This window comes from Stegostoma tigrinum, chromosome 33, assembly GCF_030684315.1.
Source record: "Stegostoma tigrinum isolate sSteTig4 chromosome 33, sSteTig4.hap1, whole genome shotgun sequence".
Classification (NCBI taxonomy): Eukaryota; Metazoa; Chordata; class Chondrichthyes; order Orectolobiformes; family Stegostomatidae; genus Stegostoma; species Stegostoma tigrinum.
The window spans coordinates 18,643,772-18,661,494 of NC_081386.1; the positions used below are offsets into that span (position 1 = coordinate 18,643,772).

The 17,723-nt window shown below is 37.2% G+C and overlaps 1 protein-coding gene across 5 annotated transcripts; it reads left to right on the forward strand.

Moving 5' to 3' along the window:
• The first annotated feature begins 70 nt into the window (after positions 1–70).
• dtwd1 (DTW domain containing 1) lies at positions 71–17,311 on the forward strand. 5 transcript variants are annotated; one of them, XR_007250617.2, is made up of 8 exons: positions 71–390; positions 3,361–3,665; positions 4,612–4,755; positions 5,086–5,395; positions 7,278–7,518; positions 10,999–11,081; positions 12,895–12,967; positions 16,210–17,311. XR_007250617.2 is itself a non-coding variant. In XM_059639191.1 (6 exons), the coding sequence occupies exons 2-5, from the start codon at positions 3,399–3,401 to the stop codon at positions 7,508–7,510; spliced, it is 954 nt and encodes a 317-aa protein (XP_059495174.1). In that variant the 5' UTR covers positions 71–390; positions 3,361–3,398; the 3' UTR covers positions 7,511–7,518; positions 12,895–17,311. The 5 variants fall into 5 exon arrangements, 3 of the variants coding, with proteins under 3 accessions (XP_059495174.1, XP_048419022.1, XP_048419021.1); XR_007250618.2 differs by lacking the exon at positions 10,999–11,081; XM_059639191.1 differs by lacking the exon at positions 10,999–11,081 and having other exon boundaries at positions 12,895–17,311.
• The last annotated feature ends 412 nt before the right edge of the window (positions 17,312–17,723 follow it).

Sequence of the window (17,723 nt, forward strand, 5' to 3'; positions counted from 1 at the left end):
TTCCAGTGAGAAGGGTGCACCACCGGCCCCGTCCGCCTTGGAAATTCCTGAAAATAAGGTTCCTACCCAAACGAAGGAAATGGCCTGCGTGGCTCAACGGCAGCAGGGTCTGTTCGCCTTTTTCTGGAGCTGCTCTACCAAACTGTGTAGTCAAAAGTCTGTCTTGAGAAAAGAAACAAGCAAAATTATCGTGGCTTGATTTGGAATGAAGTGTAATTGGATTTCAGAACCGAATATAAACAAAACCTGACAGAGAAAGTCAACACTTGGCGCATGTGCTGTGGCAGCAGGTTTTTGTTTTTGTTTTTGTTTTAATTTGGTCCCTTTCACTGCCATGAAGATACTGACAGCATAGACTACAAAGAATAAAACTCTCCGAGACATTGTCATGTAAGATTTTTTTTCAAACTACATTGTAATCGAGGTTAGATTTCACTGCAATTCCTGTGGTCTGAAATTATGCAGTTCAAGGTATTGGGCGTGTGTGTAAATGTTTAAAATGGATTGCAATGTATTTTCTAAATTTGAATTACCCATTCTGTCCACTAAATCTTTATATAACAAGGACTAGTGTTCAGCTTGTTCCTCTTGTGCAGTTAAACAGGCAAAATTCAATCTTCCATCATTGACTATTACTTGAACCCTACAGGGTGATGAGTGAGTGGGAAAATGTAGAACAGTTTCACGATGGTAATATCCCTGCCTCTGGGCTAAGGGGTCACAGGTTTAAGCCCCACCTGTTCTGGAGGTGTGTAATAACATCTCTGAATAGGCTGATTAGGAAAATATCGAGAACAGGATATGTACCTTAGTGACTACCTGAAACCTGTAGAAATGAGGCCGGTGCAAATCTGGCTAGGGGAATGTTAGAGCAGTCGAGTCTTCAGATTTCAAAGGCAGCTGACAGCTGAAGACATGTAACCTTACTTGGATAGAATTAACAACAGTGTGGAGTTGGAGGATTGCAGCAGACCAGGCACCGTCAGAAATAAATTGTGTTTGTGATGAAGAAGAAATGGAAGAAAAGGTTGAACTTTTGAGTGGAGTAGCATACCAAAGTTGCAAACATCTGCTAAGCCTGGGGTGGGCATGGAGGAGGATTGAATCGGTGGCATGTGTTTGGGGTTAGCGGTGGGGTTAGAAGACGACAGGCCAGATTTTCACAGTTCCAAAGACTCCCCTTATGTTTAAAAATGGTGGGCAGGCTAAATGCAAAGCCTGCCCTAATTTTCAACAGATTGTTGAAATAAAGTTTGAAACAATGGTAATGCCTCTGAACTTTAAAGGGAGATGGTTGGATGGTCTCTCGATGGAGATGGTCATTGCGTGGCACTTGGGTGGCTGAATGCCACTTATCAGCTCAAGTCTGAATGTTGTCCAGTTCAACATGAACACTGACTGCTTCACTATCTGAGAAGTCACAAATGGTGCTGAACATTGTGCAGTCATGAGCAAACATATCTACTTCTGATTTTATGATAAGGGCAATTAACAAATTGGTTGATGATAATTGGGCCTAGGACATACCCCAAGGAACCTTTGCAGTATAGTCCTGGGACATAGATGAGTGGCCCCTAACAAACATGTTGTCATGAGTGATGGAGTAGTAATTGGCCAGGTTGGATTTGTTCAGTCTTTATGTACAAGGCATACTTGGACGTGGTTCTATGTTGTTTGTGTTATGGCTGTGCTTGAACAGGTTTGTGAGGGCTACAACTAGTTCTAGAGCATAAATTTTCAGTACTATTGCTGAAATGTTGCTAGGATCATAGCCTTTGCACTATCCCGTACCTTGAGCCTTTTCTTGATTTTATACGGAGTGAATAGAAATTGTCTAAAGATTGGATTTGTCATGATGGTAACCTCCAGAGGAAGCAAGGGTTGATTGACACTAAGCATATCCAGCTGAGGACAATTGCAAGCATTTCACCCTTCTCTTTTACATTGCAAAGAGGTTGGGCGTGTATGATACAGGCAGGAAACCAGCCATTTGAAGAGCCTCAATCCGCATTGTAGAGACAGAAATGCTTTTGAAGGGTGGATAGGATCATTTTAAGTGTCATGATCTTCAATTTTGTTAATATACCATTCTTTAAATTCAAAATGAAAAGTTGCAGCTGCCCCAAAAGTACAAAAAGACTTTCTATCTGACTGCTTCAATTGAGGTATAGGCTAGAAAACAATTACTACCTTTTTGTACAGTTTCAATCGATATTCTTGTCCACATTTTCCAAAGTTCTTTCCCAATGATATTATGATTGCTTGGGTGAGTTTTAAAGGTTTCAGTTATCTCAGCAGGAGGTTTTGAGTTCACAGTTTGGTTTACAATTTAAAGTGACTATTAAAGGATAATCATTCTTTGTCAAGTCTGAGTAGAAATTTTCTTTTTTTATATAAGGAATGAGCAACTTGAGATTACAAAGATTAAACTGGATTTCGCGAATGGGAGGTTTATCTTTAGTATAAAATGTGAGTAAGCAAGAGCTCTATTAGAATATTACAAGTTTTTTTTATTAGCACATGACCCCTGATAGCTGCCTACAATAGCTTTGGAGGTGGTGGTTATGGGGTAGCTTGGTAACATGAGTTAGCATGGGGTTAATGAAAGTCAATGAGGTGGAGAGCATGAGGTGATAGAGAGAGCACATGGAGGTGTAATGATGGTGGATGACTTGTGTTCGCATGGAGTGGCCATGGGAAGGTGAGAGCACAAGGACTACAAGACCAAATAGGTGCTAAAACAACTGGAACAAAATTTCAGAGGACTGAGCAGTTCAACATTTTTCCTACCCTCATAACCACCAAAGATGTGCTTCAAGGATTAGCTGGATAGACTGTTTTCTGCCCAATTTCCTCAGAGTGAAAATAGGAAATTCTCAAAAGATTCCATTAGATCCAAACACAAGATATGCACCTGAGTAGGGAAAATGCAGCTGGCTTTGATTTTGCTTATGTTTCATGGGGAGAGGTTGTGCTTTGTCCAAGACTGGATGTCAGATCACTGTTGTAACAACATGGAAGTATTAGAGAAGGTGAGGTATTGTTGCCTCATTATATGCTTGTTACCTAACTGGGTGCTTTGAATTTGAATGGGTTATTCAGATATTTATAAAGTGTAAATTGATTTCCCTACTATATACTTTGATGCTGAATTATGAATTATTGAGATTAACCTGTTCATGACCTCAAACCGTGTTGCCGCAATTTAATCCTATTTTTAAAGGACCATAGAATGTGCCAATCTTGGATATTGTCTTTGGATGCTGTATTTTAAAATGAGAAGTGAAATACCCAGGAACACCTAATTTGAAGGTATGAAATTAACCAGCATTCACCTCCATGTTTTATTCTTAATTCCAGATGATCAATAATTAACAAATCTGTAACAGTTCCTCAGGATGTCAGTGGGCTTGGAAAAAATTGAGAGAGTTGAAGACACGGCACAGACTGATGCAAGTTCTGAAAGACTGCGCATTCAATCAAGTGAAGGCGGTGAACAGGATTCGTTTAAAGATTTGAAACTAGCTTCCCAGACAATACTAGAAACGCTCCAACAAAATGGTCGATCAAAATGTCCAAAATGCCTGAGTTCAAGGATGTTTTACTGTTACTCATGTTGTCTTTTGGTAGATGGCGTGAATTCTGATGAGATACCTCAGGTGAAGGTTTGTACCTAAAGTTTGGTCATCAGTTAAGTTCTAGAATAGAGATTGCTGTACAATTTCTAATGTCTGGACCCTTCTTGAGCATTTTCTTTCAGTTAACCACACAAACTTGATTTCACCTGGATGTAAAATGCTAATTTTTTTTTGTGTGGTCCTGATATAATAAATAAAAGGAAATGTGAACCAATTCCCACCCGTTAACACTAGTTAATTTGTATACTGGCTCTCAGAACATTGGAGAAGTTCCATTAAAATGGCATTGATTAATCTATTCTATTCTAATAGAAACCTAGCCATAAAGTTCATTAAAGTGTTCAAGCTATCATTCTTAGTTTTATGTGTTTCTCACAATTCATAAATATGTGTGTACAGACAAATCTTTTACTTTTATGTCATGAGCTGTCACTTGGTTGGAAAATCTGATTTCTAACATTGGAAAAGCGAAACATCTGTGGTTCATCATGAATTTGAGTACATTGTTTTATTCTAGCGTTTCCCTGAAAACATTGCCTTATTGGTCACTGTGAGTCACAGCTTAAGTTCTTACTGTCCATTTACGATGCCCACACGCACGGAATTTCTGTTAGATATCATTCACTCATCAATCAGTGGTTATTAAGTTATTTATACTAAGCTAGTTCTTAAGACTTACATTGGACAGTCGATTCCTAATGTCCTCTGCAGTGACTTTGCAAGTTTCCCAAGTTTTAAATCATTGCATTGTCAGAGCATTTGAGGTGCAGACTTATCTACATCCAAGGAGCATATTTTAAAAATAATGATCTTCATATATGCAAATTGGCTACTGCATTTGCTTGCAAAATAAATTGAAACTACACTTTCGGACGTCTGACAAAGGCTATAAAAAGAAAAATTTATGGCTTCCTATTAATTATATCATCTAATTTTTATTTTACTATGAAATAACAATATTATTCATTTTCAGCTCCCTTTGAAGATTGATATTATCAAACATCCCAATGAAACTGATGGCAAAAGTACTGCTGTACATGCAAAGCTGTTGGCTCGGGATGATGTTAATATTTACACATATCCTTGCATGCCAGATAATGAGGAGGAAAAGCATGAAGTAAGTTATGAAAAAACACTTTCCTTATCTAAGACCACATAATGCCTTTAGTTGTTTAGCTTAATGCCACATACCATTTACTTAGGTGGCTTATTTTGAATTTCTATATTATTAGTCATACTGTATAAGATTGAAAAATGTATTGAGTCCATTCAAGGAAAGGTAACATAGTCTGGGCTCAAAATGCATGTAGGAAGTTGGGTGATTAAGGTATAAAGAGAACTGAAGGTTTTCTTTAAGAAATCATTTTGTTATTTCATTTTGTTGCGTGTGATCTTAGTGTGTCCCTTTAATTTTAATCTGTCATTATTTGATGCTTTCCTGTTTTAGGTTGTAGTGGTGTTCCCTGGACCAAAGTCAGTTTCCTTTGAAGATCTTCCCAAGCATTTGTCAAAGCTTGCTAATGAGAAATCCGCTCTTTTGAAACATTCCTCTAAGAATGTTCACAGCTGCAATGAGTGCATTACGTTGGAAGAACCAGAACATAAACGTGCAAAACATGACCAAAAAGACCAAGGCAGTTCAGAGGAGCAGGATTTTGGACAGGCAAAGACAAAAATATCTCCATTAAAAAGAGTGATATTTATTGACAGTACCTGGAATCAAACCAACAAAATAATTACTGATGAACGTCTTCAAGGTACCTTGTAACTTAGAGATAATGGGAACTGCAGATGCTGGAGAATCCAAGATAACAAAGTTCATCCAGCCCCACACTTTGTTACCTTATAACTTAGAATATTGATGAGCTTGCGTGGTATCTGTTTTCTTGTCTTGCGCAGGTACAAAATCACCAAATGTTCTGATTCAGTAAAACCAGATAGTCAGTTCAGTAGCATTTACAGTTGTTTTGGTGCAACCTCAGATAAATTGTACTTAATATATTTAATCATTGTCTTGCAAACACTTTTAGCCTTTATTGACCATTCCTTTATTTCTGCTTCCACCAGCCCACTTTATATCTATTTTGAACTGTATTCCACTTACTTCTGTGCTCTGTGTACTCTGTACATTTTGACATCTTTATAAATAACTTAATTTTGTGCTTTTGGAATTTCAAACTCAAAAGTGAGCTACTACACAAACAGAAAGGAAATTTGGATGGTCTGTAAAGGGGCCTGGAACAGCAAATTCAAACTCAACAACTTGAATTTGTAAAACATAATAATGTGAAAAAAAGCCTTAGGCACTTCACCAAGTAGGTGCAACGAAAGTGGATGTGGAACACAGTGCACCATCATCTTTGAGAATTAGTTTTGTGGCTTTGGTAAATATTTGCTTGCCTTGAAATCATTGCTAACCTGACTGATGAAGGTTCTTTCCCCGCGCCCCCCACCCAAAAAAAATTGCACAAAGAGCAGGAAAATCAGTGAGATTGAGATTAAAGCATTATTTTGAAAATGCTGTCATACCTTCCAGACTGATGTCATGATCAACCAGTTGCTTTCTTATTTCATTCTGTGACCTTGTTTATAAAGGCTTGGGATTAATAGAAAATTACATACAACGTATATTAGGAAAACCAGCAATTTAGTCCATGCAAGTATTTATGTTCCACTTCTCATCCTTCCTTATTTAACTTTGTCAGGATTATTGTATAATAGTTTTTGCCTCATAGGATTGTCTAGCTTGTCATAATCATAGAATCCCTAGAGTGTGGAAACAGGCCCTTCAACTCAACACGTTCACAACGACTCACAGAACAGCCCACCCAGACCCATCCCCCCCATAATCTACACATCCCTGAACACAATGGGCAATTTAGCATAGTCAATCCACCTAGCCTACACATCTTTGGACTGGGAGAGATTGTGCAAACTCCACACAGACAGTTGTCCGAGGATGGAATCAAACCCAGGTCCCTGGTGCTGTGAGGTAGCAGTGCTAACCACTGGGCCACCGTGCTGCCCTTTTAAAGGCTATATATAGGGTTCGGCTCAAGTACCCCTCTGCCGGCAAAGTTCAATTCTCACCATGCCGGGCATTTTATTGTGAATGGCCTACTTAATTTTTATTTTGGTGTCATCTTACATGGTAGCCAGTAGATTTGCTTTTCCCCACTTTTAGAAATATTCTACTCAATCAAAATTGTTCATAGTTTTAAAGGTCTCTTTTAGGTTACCTCTCAAGAAAAGTGGCTCAGCTATAACATTAAACAAAATGAAAATTAATCCAAAGTCAAGGAAAATTAACTAACGTTTTCTTGCTATTGATCTTTATTCAGCAATCCTTATTAATTCTGAGCGAGGATATAAAGAGTTTCGACTTCTATGTCTGATACCAAACTAATTTTTCCTGCTGAAGTTCAAAATAGCAAATCATGGTAATAGAGCTGGTATTTTCACAACATGAAGGAAAGAGGAAGATTTTATGACATTAACTTAATTGGGAACATGTTTCCATGTGATGAACAATTACATTAGAAGGATATGATTTGAATCATAATGTATTGTTAAAAATACATATTTGTATTCACTACTCTCAAAAAAGCTTAATGTTTCCCTGCACCCTTCTCTTTGTAGAATTACTTCATGTTGAATTAAGAACACGGAAGACATGCTTTTGGCGTTGCCAGAAAGGAAAGCCGGACACATATCTCGCTACAATTGAGGCTGTTTATTATTTTTTGGTTGATTATCATCAATTGCTTTTGAAAGAGAACTACAATGGGGAATATGACAATTTATTGTTTTTCTATTCATTCATGTACAGATTAATCAACAGAGCTAAACTTGCAGCTGGAAAATTGAACTGAAGTGAAAAGTAATTGATAATACTTTTGCAATTTGACACTATAATTAGTAGACTAGTTCAATAAATAAGATTAAAGTAAATTCTGGCTTTTAATATCAAAACACCAATGATTTTAAACTTGTGTAGTTTGTTAAATATCTGTTGGTCTCTGATCCTTGCTTATTTCAGTGCAAGGTGTGGAAAAAAAAATAAAATTAGTTTTTCATTTATCAGTTAAGATTTGCTTTAAAGTAAACTATTGTGTATGTTTTTTCAATTAAATGTCGTCTTCCCTAAAGCAGAAAGTAACATTGAACATAAATGACAACACTCGTGTTCTTTTGTTTTTGTTTTCTTCAAAATTGGAAACACTGTTTTTGCAGTATCTTGATTTTTTTAAGATTAGTTCGCAGCATTTGGCTTTCTATTGTTGACATAGGTTTAGAGATCAAAATTTGGTGTAAATTCAATTGAAAACCATTGATTCTGAACTATTGAGAAATATGGAAGACATTTTAGCGTCTGTGTAGATTTAAAACTGCTGTTTAAGCACAGAAAGATATTCAGCCAATTAAATCTACTCTGCTATTCAATGAGATCGTGGCTGATCTGATAATCCTCAATTCCACTTTCTGCCTTGTCCTTATAACCCTTGTTTCTCTTATTGGTTAATAACTGTCTAACTCAGCCTTGGATATACGTAGTGACCCAGTCTCTACAGTCCTCTGCAGTGTAGAATTCCAGCTCCACTGCTTTAAGGGAAGAAATTCCTCATTTCTGCCTTAAATCTTATTCCAAGATTGTGCCTTCTGGTTCTTGACTGTCGGACAAGGGGAAACAAGCGTTCCAAACATGTCCTGCAAAGTCTTCTAAGACACTTATGTGTTTCAATAAGATCATCCCTCTCATTCTTCTAAAGTCCAATGAGTACAGGTGCAACCTACACAATTGCTCCTTTATAAGATAGTTCCTCCATCCTGCTAACAGCCTAGTGAACCTTGTCTACTCTACTGCCTACAATGCCAGGATATCTTTCCTTCAAGAAGAGCCTAAAACTGTTCACAGCATTTCAGCTGTGGCCTGATTAGTGTTTTGCATAGTTTTAGCAAAACCTCCTGCCTTTTATATTCCATTCCCTTTGAAAGTAGATCAATATTCCATTTGCCTTCTCTATTACCCACTGAATTTGGATGCCAGCTTTTTGTGACTCAGACACAAGAACTTCCAAATCCCTTCATTCTGTAGCTTCTGGCACCTTTCTTCATTTGAATAATATTTTCCCACTTTCTATTTCATTTGCTGAGTTTTTGCCCTTTCACTTAATGTGCTTATATCCTTCTGCAGACTCTGTGTCATCTGCAAATTTAGTGTTAAGAACATTGACTTTCCTCACCTAAGTCATTGGGTTGGTTGTTAATAACTTTGTCAGAATGCACAAAAAGACATGGGAGTACCCAGCACATTTCTTGGAGACATTTGGCAATCTGAATTGAAGATTGGAAGGGTACACCGATGTTGGCTATTCCATGCTGGCTACATGCGCAGGTTGGTGGCTGCCATGGACAGCCAGGTCCAGCTGTCTCAGTGGCTGTTTGTTATTCATACAACCCTGCATTCTGTGAATGGCAAGATGAGAGAAGAATTGAGGGACCTTGATCTACCTCAAGATGTCACTTCCTCACAATGGCCATAGCCCATGTCTCTACCTGTAATGATGCAGAACTCCTGACCATGAATGCTTCAAGTGACTAACTGACCATGTCCAAGGCCATGGTCATAAATCAGACAATGCCCTTCACTGACTGTGGCTGGACCTCCTGACTGATTGGATTTGACTAAAGGCAACTTTCCTTAGACTTGAAGCCTGGCTATTTAGTTGCAGTACATTCATCATGTTTGCATTGTAAGCTGCTGACGTGTCATACTGATGAAGGAAGGGGCCAATCACTAACATGTCCATCCCCTTGACCGATCATTGCTGGAAATATGACTGTCTACCTTGTTTGTGCCTGCACTAAAAGACAAGATAGTAGTAGTGGGAGCCTGTAAGCTCTGAATGAGGCAGAAATGCACAAAAGAAAAGACAGATGCTGTGAGCATCCAAGTAGCTCCAGTGATTCTGTGCTAAGAAAGCAAGTGAAGAGCCCAAAGATGCAGCTTGCCTTGTTGCATGCCTGGCAGCAGCATTGCAATGAAAGATGTCAGCAACATCCAAAATGAAGTACTGATATGTAGAACTATATTCTAAGTGAGTTGGAGATGCAGGTGGTTGCTTGTCTGATGCAAACGTCCAAATACAAGGTATGCAGTCAGTGATTGCCCATGGACCATGCCCAAAATGTTAGGGATTGCAGGCTAAGACAAAGCCTGGTGGAGTAAAGAGAGAGCTGGAGCCACCGGGCACCTGCTCTGACTTTCATGTTGGGAATTGGTAACACCGTAACTTCAATATAAATAAGGTGAGAATAGGTAATATGAGATATTATTCACTGAAACAGGCGCTTTGCAACCCACTAGTAAGATTCTCATCTTGCTATTAAATCCTTAAGAGGCAAAAGTAGCTGATTTTCCACCTGAGTTGAGAATTTCATTTTTGCGATCTCATCAAATTTTCCCAACTGATTGCCCACATTGGCTGGTGGCTGGGAATATTCTGGCCTTATTTTTCCATTAATCTGACACACAGTTGTGCCACTGCAAACTGATTTCCTAGGATTTCCATGGTTCTGTCGGTAAAGTTAGGGCAGACAAACAGAAGGATCCCTGTGGCTCACTTCTAGGTATTTTATTGATGCTGAACAACAGGCATGATGTTGTTTTGGCAAGAGACATAGCTGCGATAGGCTCACATGCATGTATTTGTATCATAAAGTTCAGTTGGTATTGAGTCGGGGGCGGGGGGCATTAATCTGTAGGAGTCGGTTACTTCTGCTGCTCAAAGGCCATTCTAGATTCTTGATGTTTGCACATAGGTGATATGGAGTGTCAGTTACCAAATGTTGGAGTGAAGGAGGCTAATGTGAAGTTAACACTTTCTGTAGTCGCAGTTTTAGCTGACAGGCCAGATATGATTGTCAGTCCACTGTAATAATTTGGTACTATAGAAACATCTCAGTAGCTAAAGGCATTCTTGAATCTTCTTCCATTCCTAAAATCTAATTTTAAATCTAAAATCTTATTTAGGATAGTATGATAGAGCAGACTGTCAACAATTCTGCAAATATTAATGCAAAGGCTAATATTCTGTTTAAATCAATGTCACTGAAGCAGCACACCCATATAAAGTACCATTCCTCACCGGCCTGCTCTCTGTTAAGACCACCCACGTTCACTTTGCATAACTTAAGAGTTAGTTGTATATTAAAATTTATAGCTTTCATTTTTCTCTTTATGGAATACTTATTAATTACAAGTGCTTTGTGAATTCAATATGAGCCAAAGCCAGAAAGCGATATGTTTTGCTAGGGTGTCTTGTAAGGCTCTACACAAGTTGTTTATTTGAATTTCCAGAATGACACTCTTGTCTGGCAGAATGGCTAGAGAAGAAGCCAAGAAAAGAACTAATTGCCCACAGAGCTGAGTCCCCTGCCAAGGTCTGTTTACAGGCTTCATGCATACTGCAACACTTTCTTCTGGACATCTGAAATTTATCTTGACTATGTTGTTCTATCAAAGACCTATTTTACCCTTCAATCATATAATGATAGATGGTCACAATTTTTCAGTATTCAACTACCTTTGAAATTTCTTAAAAGTGTGATGTGGAGTGCAAGGCATCAAAACAATAAATTTGTAGGCTAGGAAGAAGGGGGTCAGAAGGGATACAAAAACACAAATGTCAAAGCTCAAAAGCTGAAGAATCATTGAATGAAGAACAACTGTCCTGTAAGTGAAAGAAAACTTCAACAAAATAATTTCCTCTCAAACACAGTTATACATTTTCTAGTGGTTGACTTAAGCACCGTGCCACCATCCACTTGACTGATGGCCCTCATTCCTGTGATCATTCTCACTTTCTGCACCATACCTTAAGGCTTTACAGCCTTCCTGAAAAGTGGTTCCCAGAATTTGACACAATACTATCATTGAGGAAGAAGTAGTGTTTTATGTGGTTCACCGTAACCTACTTGCTTTTGTACTCTTGTCAAGTCCAGGATCCTATTTGCATTATTAACCATGTTTCCTCAATCTGTGCTGTCTCCTTTAGATGTATGCATATGTATAGCACCTTTCATGACCACAAAGTACCTTAGCATCAATTAAATACTTTGCAGAGATAGGGCAATGCTCCAGTGTAGAAAACATTACTGTATGCATGTTGCTATGCACTAAAATAAATTTACAATCTTAGTGATATTGCTTACGTGATAAATATGGAAGAACTTTTCTGCTCTTTGCATTGTGTTTTGGGCCATCTTAGAAGGCAGCTGGAAACTTGGTTTTACTTTCACCAGGGCGATACTTTTAGTAGTATGTATCGCCAAGCTAAGGCTGCAAAATGTGAATTAAAGAATAGGATGATGAAAGAAGAGAATCAAACAATTGCAATGAAATCTAAGCAGATGACAAACCTACTCCCTGATCTCTTTCACTCTCTGTCGAACCTTCCAGTCATTTCCCATATTTGTGTTTGAAATAGGAAACCTCAATCTAGCAAGTGCCCTTTGCACTTTTATCAGCCGTTCACTCCTGTAAACAAAATTAGTGATAAGTTCCATTATCAAGACAACTTGATATCCAAGTGGGTCGTGACCCAAAACGTCAACTTTTGTGCTGTTCTGATGCTGCCTGACCTGCTGTGTTCATCCAGCTTCACATTGTTGCCTTTGACAGGCAAGCATCAGAAAAAGAGGCAGCTACAAGAATAATTTCATGACAAAATATACAAAGGAACTTTGAATCTGTATAACAAATTAACAACCTTAGAATATACAAGAAATATTGTTTTTGAATTCAAAGTATTTAACTTTGAAATTCAAAGTATTTAACTTTGAATTTTATTTGAACTATTTAAGTGAACACTGATAGGTGAATCTTCTGTTTTTTTCATTATATATCAGAAATTTAGATTCGGATCTGCCACCTTATCTCCACTGTTTTTTTTAGCGATTGCTAAAATAGCCTGATCTAGACTTTCCTATGCTTGCCTCTTTAAGCTTTTGCAAATCTTTTGATCCCAGGGAAACTTGCTGCTGATTGGTGGGCAATTTCCCGTTTGTAGATGAGCACCCGATCAGAATATACATTTATATCTATCACCAACATAGTAATGAGTCAATGGTGTTACTATTAATCCTGAGAAATGAGGATGCGTTCAAACCCTATTCCAGAGAGTTGTGCACACAATTTCATCTGATACTTAATGCAGTGCACACAACCTTTCATGATTTTATGATTTCTTTTCAGTATTGACCTCCAATGAGGTAATCCAGTGCTCCCAAGATCTGAATATCATGCTCAGGTGGACCAATCAAGAACGGTAGGGAAGTTTTCCATCTGGTTGCCTAGTTATTTTTCTTAAGTTCAATGTTTAAATATGTTCCACAAACCATTTTTGAATTGTCTCAAAGCAGGCAAAATCTGGCAGTCATCTCGCATGTATTCAGATTCCACAAAGAAAATTGATAAATAAGAAGTCTAAATCACTCGGCTCTACATAATGTCATCAGACCATAAACAAATAGTGAGAGATATTTGTGTCCTCAGACATTTTTAATATTAGCATATCAAAGGAAATGTGTATCTATGGGTATATTTACCTTTTGTTTGGACATATCCAATACATGAGTAACACTGTTAAATCTAATTTCCAACTTTATTAATGAAATCAATTGGTTGTGTACCAAGATCAGCATTGTGCATTGATTTAAAACTTAAGCTTTCTTCAGGGCTCCACATGTTTGGACAATGCCAAAGTTTATAAACAAATCTTCTCGTTTTAGTTATTTTCCTCCAGTTGTATTAGACCTTGCATTGACAGATCTATTTTTCAGAATAATTCCTATTATTCCTGAATGAAGTTAGGGTCCAAACATACACAACTAGTACCTATTGAGCAATGTTCCAAAAGATTCGAGTCTCTACCTAAAGCATTAACTTCTTATGTTCAGATAGGGACATATCTGTTTCACTTCCAACAAGTTTGTTTTTTTGACACAAGTTATTACATATGGATTAACTGCCATATTTCTGGTGTTAGACCAAAGTTAAGATTCTCTGAAACAGCTTTAGTTTGATAGCATTGCAAAATTCCAATCTTAGTAATGTTCTCCAAACAAAATAGCATTTTTTTCTCCATACTTTTACTTACCCAATCCTTGTTATCCACTCTAGTCAAGGCAGTCCAGATACATTCTATAAATATGTTCAACATCAGTCTTTAAATGAATTTGCAGGAGCCATATGTCATCAAAACAGGAAAGTCCCTGGTCTCTTTTCTTTCCCACTATAAATGACCCAACAGCATCAAAAGACAGTACTTGTATGAAAATGGGGACCACAAAAGTTAGTTAAACTGATTGCAAACTTAGGAAGCTACTATTATACAGCTACTCGCCAAGAATCACCAAGTCATTAGTGCTTTAGTCCATCAACTTACCAATGGTTAACATTTTCAACACCTTTTGCCCCATTCATAAAACAAATTCCACATCTTAGCTGACAGTGCATGAAAAATCAAATTATACTGTAATGGATAGGAAGGTTTATCACAGTGCAAACCAAGACGGGAGATTTAACTTAAGGACTGTGATGGATTCATTGTCGATATATTGCCTGCCCAACTTTCCTTACCACGGAAATCAGAGCATAAAACAGAGGCAGCCAATTTGTTACCAGTCATTTTCTGCCATGTGTCCATTCAGCAATCACAGCAAATGGGGTTTTTGTTGCACTAAATCCAAAGACAATAGATATACTCTGGTTGGTTGGGTATGGAGGGCTTGCTTATAAGAGTGGCCCTTGGAATATCAGGCACTAGAGGGGTTTCTGATAAAATTCTGCCTTAAAATTGCAACATTGATCAATGGCAACAGACAAAATTAAGGATTTTTTTCCCCTTCGAACATTTAGATTATATTTTCCTGCCATAAATGAAACATCTTTTAAATTTCTACAGGGAAAAATTGCAAAATGGTTACTCTTAATTCTTAAATTAATTCTTTACTTACCTTTATGATCAAATTTAGTTCAATGCAATGAAGAACTTAGCAGATGAATTATTTTGACAAATTATTGAGTCACACAGCATGGAAACAGACACTTTGGTCTGACCACTCCGACTATAATCTCATAAAGCAGTCCCACCTGCCAGTGCTTGACACATATCCCTCCAAATATTTCTTATTCATGTATTCATCCAAATACATTGTAACTGTACTCGCATCCACCACTTCGTATGGAAGTTCACGTGAACCACGCTGTGTAAAAAAAATTGTCCCACTTGTTTTTCTTAAATTTTTCTCCTCTTATCTTAAAAATATGCTCCCTAGCATATATTGAAAGCCCCTATCCTACAGAAAAGACACCTGCTATTCACCTTATCTATATCCATCATGATTTTATAAACCCAGAGCCCCTAAAGCAGCTTCAACCTCTGTATACGTTATTAGCAACTCTTGTCTAATATTTGATTACTGATATGCCATTATTGTAAATGCATAAACAGAAAACATTGTGGGAAATTCTTAGATACAGAAGATTTATATGGGATATCCTCAAATTACATAACAGGCAGTCCAGGTTGAGAATGGGTACTGTTCTCAAGTCTGTTGATTTGTACACAATGCAGAACAATATAAAAAAGCTGGTCAAAAGTACAGGAAACGATTGTACGTCAGATCTTTAAAATTACACTCACTATACGGGATCATGTTCATAAGTACAAATACTCATAAGTTGGAGGTTCATCGATCAGGACCGCCAGTATTGCAATGACACTTTCCCAGGGTGAGGGTAGGGGGGAATGAAGAAGCAAACTATGGTTTTAGATAGGAGTTTCAAATAATATAAGAACAAGGCTAGCAATAGAGAGAGGCACTTCTCTAAGCAGACATGCTAGGAATGCTTCTCACTTCCAGTTGGGATCTTGTAGGATTGTGGCTACCAGAGAGCCAGCACATAGCCCTCATCAAATCTGGAACTGTGTTGTCCATGATATGCAGATTGGATTAGAGCCACAAGTCTGACGGTACTTCAGTTTGTGGGTTTGGAGCTGTAATGACTCAGGATTGCCAACTTGGATTAGAGCCACGAGAGGTTGAATATTTTTTTTCCCTGCAGCTTTGAAAAGCTGCACAAGTGGTAATGATTAAAAATCCAACAGCAGTTTTTCAGCTGGGTTCAGTGAGAAGACTTCTTCTAGTCAAAGGCAATAGATTTAGACACACATAAAAAGACCATTTTCATTTACTGGATACAAGTACCAGTGCATACCAGTTTGCTTAGTTGACACTAATAATTAAAGCTCTTCCATTGTAAGAATACTACATTGTTGGTTAGAATGGACAGGTTTCTTGGGCCTGGCATAGCACCATGGTTCTTAAATTGACTTATTAAAGCTTTTAATTAGTATTTGTACCAGATTAGAATGCCAGATATACTTAGCTGACTACTTAATCCTCAATGCTTTGTTGTTTTGTGTTATACTAATTACTTGCTTAAGTGACTTGCTGCTAAAATACTTAACATGAAAATTGATTGTTTTGTTCTTTAACATATCAGATACTGAAGTATCACTACAAACATACAGCATCCATGAAGAGCCATACAGTATTAATATTTGACTCTTATGACTTCTTCAGAACTGAAAAGTAATGGAATTTTTAAAAAATGAATTAGTATACAATGGTACCATATTTGTTTTAGATGTTTGGCATGCAGAGTATTTTGCTTTTGAGTAGCACTGTTAAGTCTGATTTTGAACTTTATTACCCAAATTTATTGGTTGTACACCAAGCTGAACATCATAGATTGATTTGGATGTGAATTATTCCTGACTCAACACATTTAGCAGACGTGCATAATGCTAGAGTTTATTTTTTAAAAATATTGTCTTTTTAGTTATTTTCTTCCATTTGTACCAGCCTTTGCCAGTATGCATATCTACTTGTCACTGAGTAATTTCTATTACTCTTGAATGTGGGAGTTTAGGGGTGGGTATGTCTAAACATGAATAGATAATACCTGCCATACATCTGAAGGATTTCAAGTCATTATCCAAGCATTAATTTCTAACTGTTTCAGATTCAGGAAATGTTAAAATAGTTAATTCATTGTGAAATAGTGTATCGAAAGCAAAATCTAAATGCTGGAAAAGGTATTTTTAAACTTTCCCAAGGAAATGTTAGTCCATATTTGTAAAAGTTAATTTTCTGTGCCAGATATTGTTTGGCTTTATTAAAATTACATTTTTAAAAGAAAACCCTGACACGATGGTAATAGATAAAATACATTTTCTGGTGTATCTACTAGCTATCTAATGGTAAGTACAGCAATTTCACACTGTTTCTTATGTTCAATGCTGATTCTCTTTACAAGATACTAATAAAGCTAAGGCTCTGGGGACTTCATCACCAGAATTTACTATGCCAATTTGTTATTTAAAAATGTTGAGTACTTGTTGTTTGTACTGCAAAACCTGGGCTGTTATCATCTTCAACAGTGTCCTATGTAAAACAAATGCACTGATGAGTCATAGAGAGAAGAAGCAATTATGTACAATGTACAACATCTGCTTGGCTTGGTATGATTTTGCAGATTATGTTATTAATTATGTGTTTTGGTCTTTCTATTTAACCTTTAATAAAACAAAGCTGGGTATAAATATTATTTATCAATTATATCTGTGGTTAACAAATTCATTTTGGTTTACATCAATGCTAGTGACAACAGAAAAAGGTTTCTATGGAATTTTCAGTAATTAGCAATTGTTCATTTACACTGAAATGACACGATGGAAGCACATTTTCAAACACATCTACTTATAATGAAAAAATGCTGCAATGATTGTACTGTATTGCTGATTCCATAAAACTACTTTTATGTACCACCCTCTTCATTGTAACTTTTTCAGTTTAATATTATGTTCGCATCGTTCTAACCTGATTTGGCACAATATATTTTTCCCCCAAGTATTTGGTCACTTAATCTAATTCTGCAAAAATATGGAAGACCAATATTGACCAATGAGCTCTTGCAAAGTGGTAACTAGTTTTCCCTGACACTACACTGAATAA

Bases quoted from the DNA above. Each gene is read 5' to 3' on its own strand.
- dtwd1 (XM_059639191.1), top strand. From the start codon at position 3,399: ATGTCAGTGGGCTTGGAAAAAATTGAGAGAGTTGAAGACACGGCACAG. The intron at 3,666-4,611 runs GTTTGTACCTAA...ATTCATTTTCAG, and splicing joins ATGAGATACCTCAGGTGAAG to CTCCCTTTGAAGATTGATAT. The intron at 4,756-5,085 runs GTAAGTTATGAA...TTCCTGTTTTAG, and splicing joins ATGAGGAGGAAAAGCATGAA to GTTGTAGTGGTGTTCCCTGG.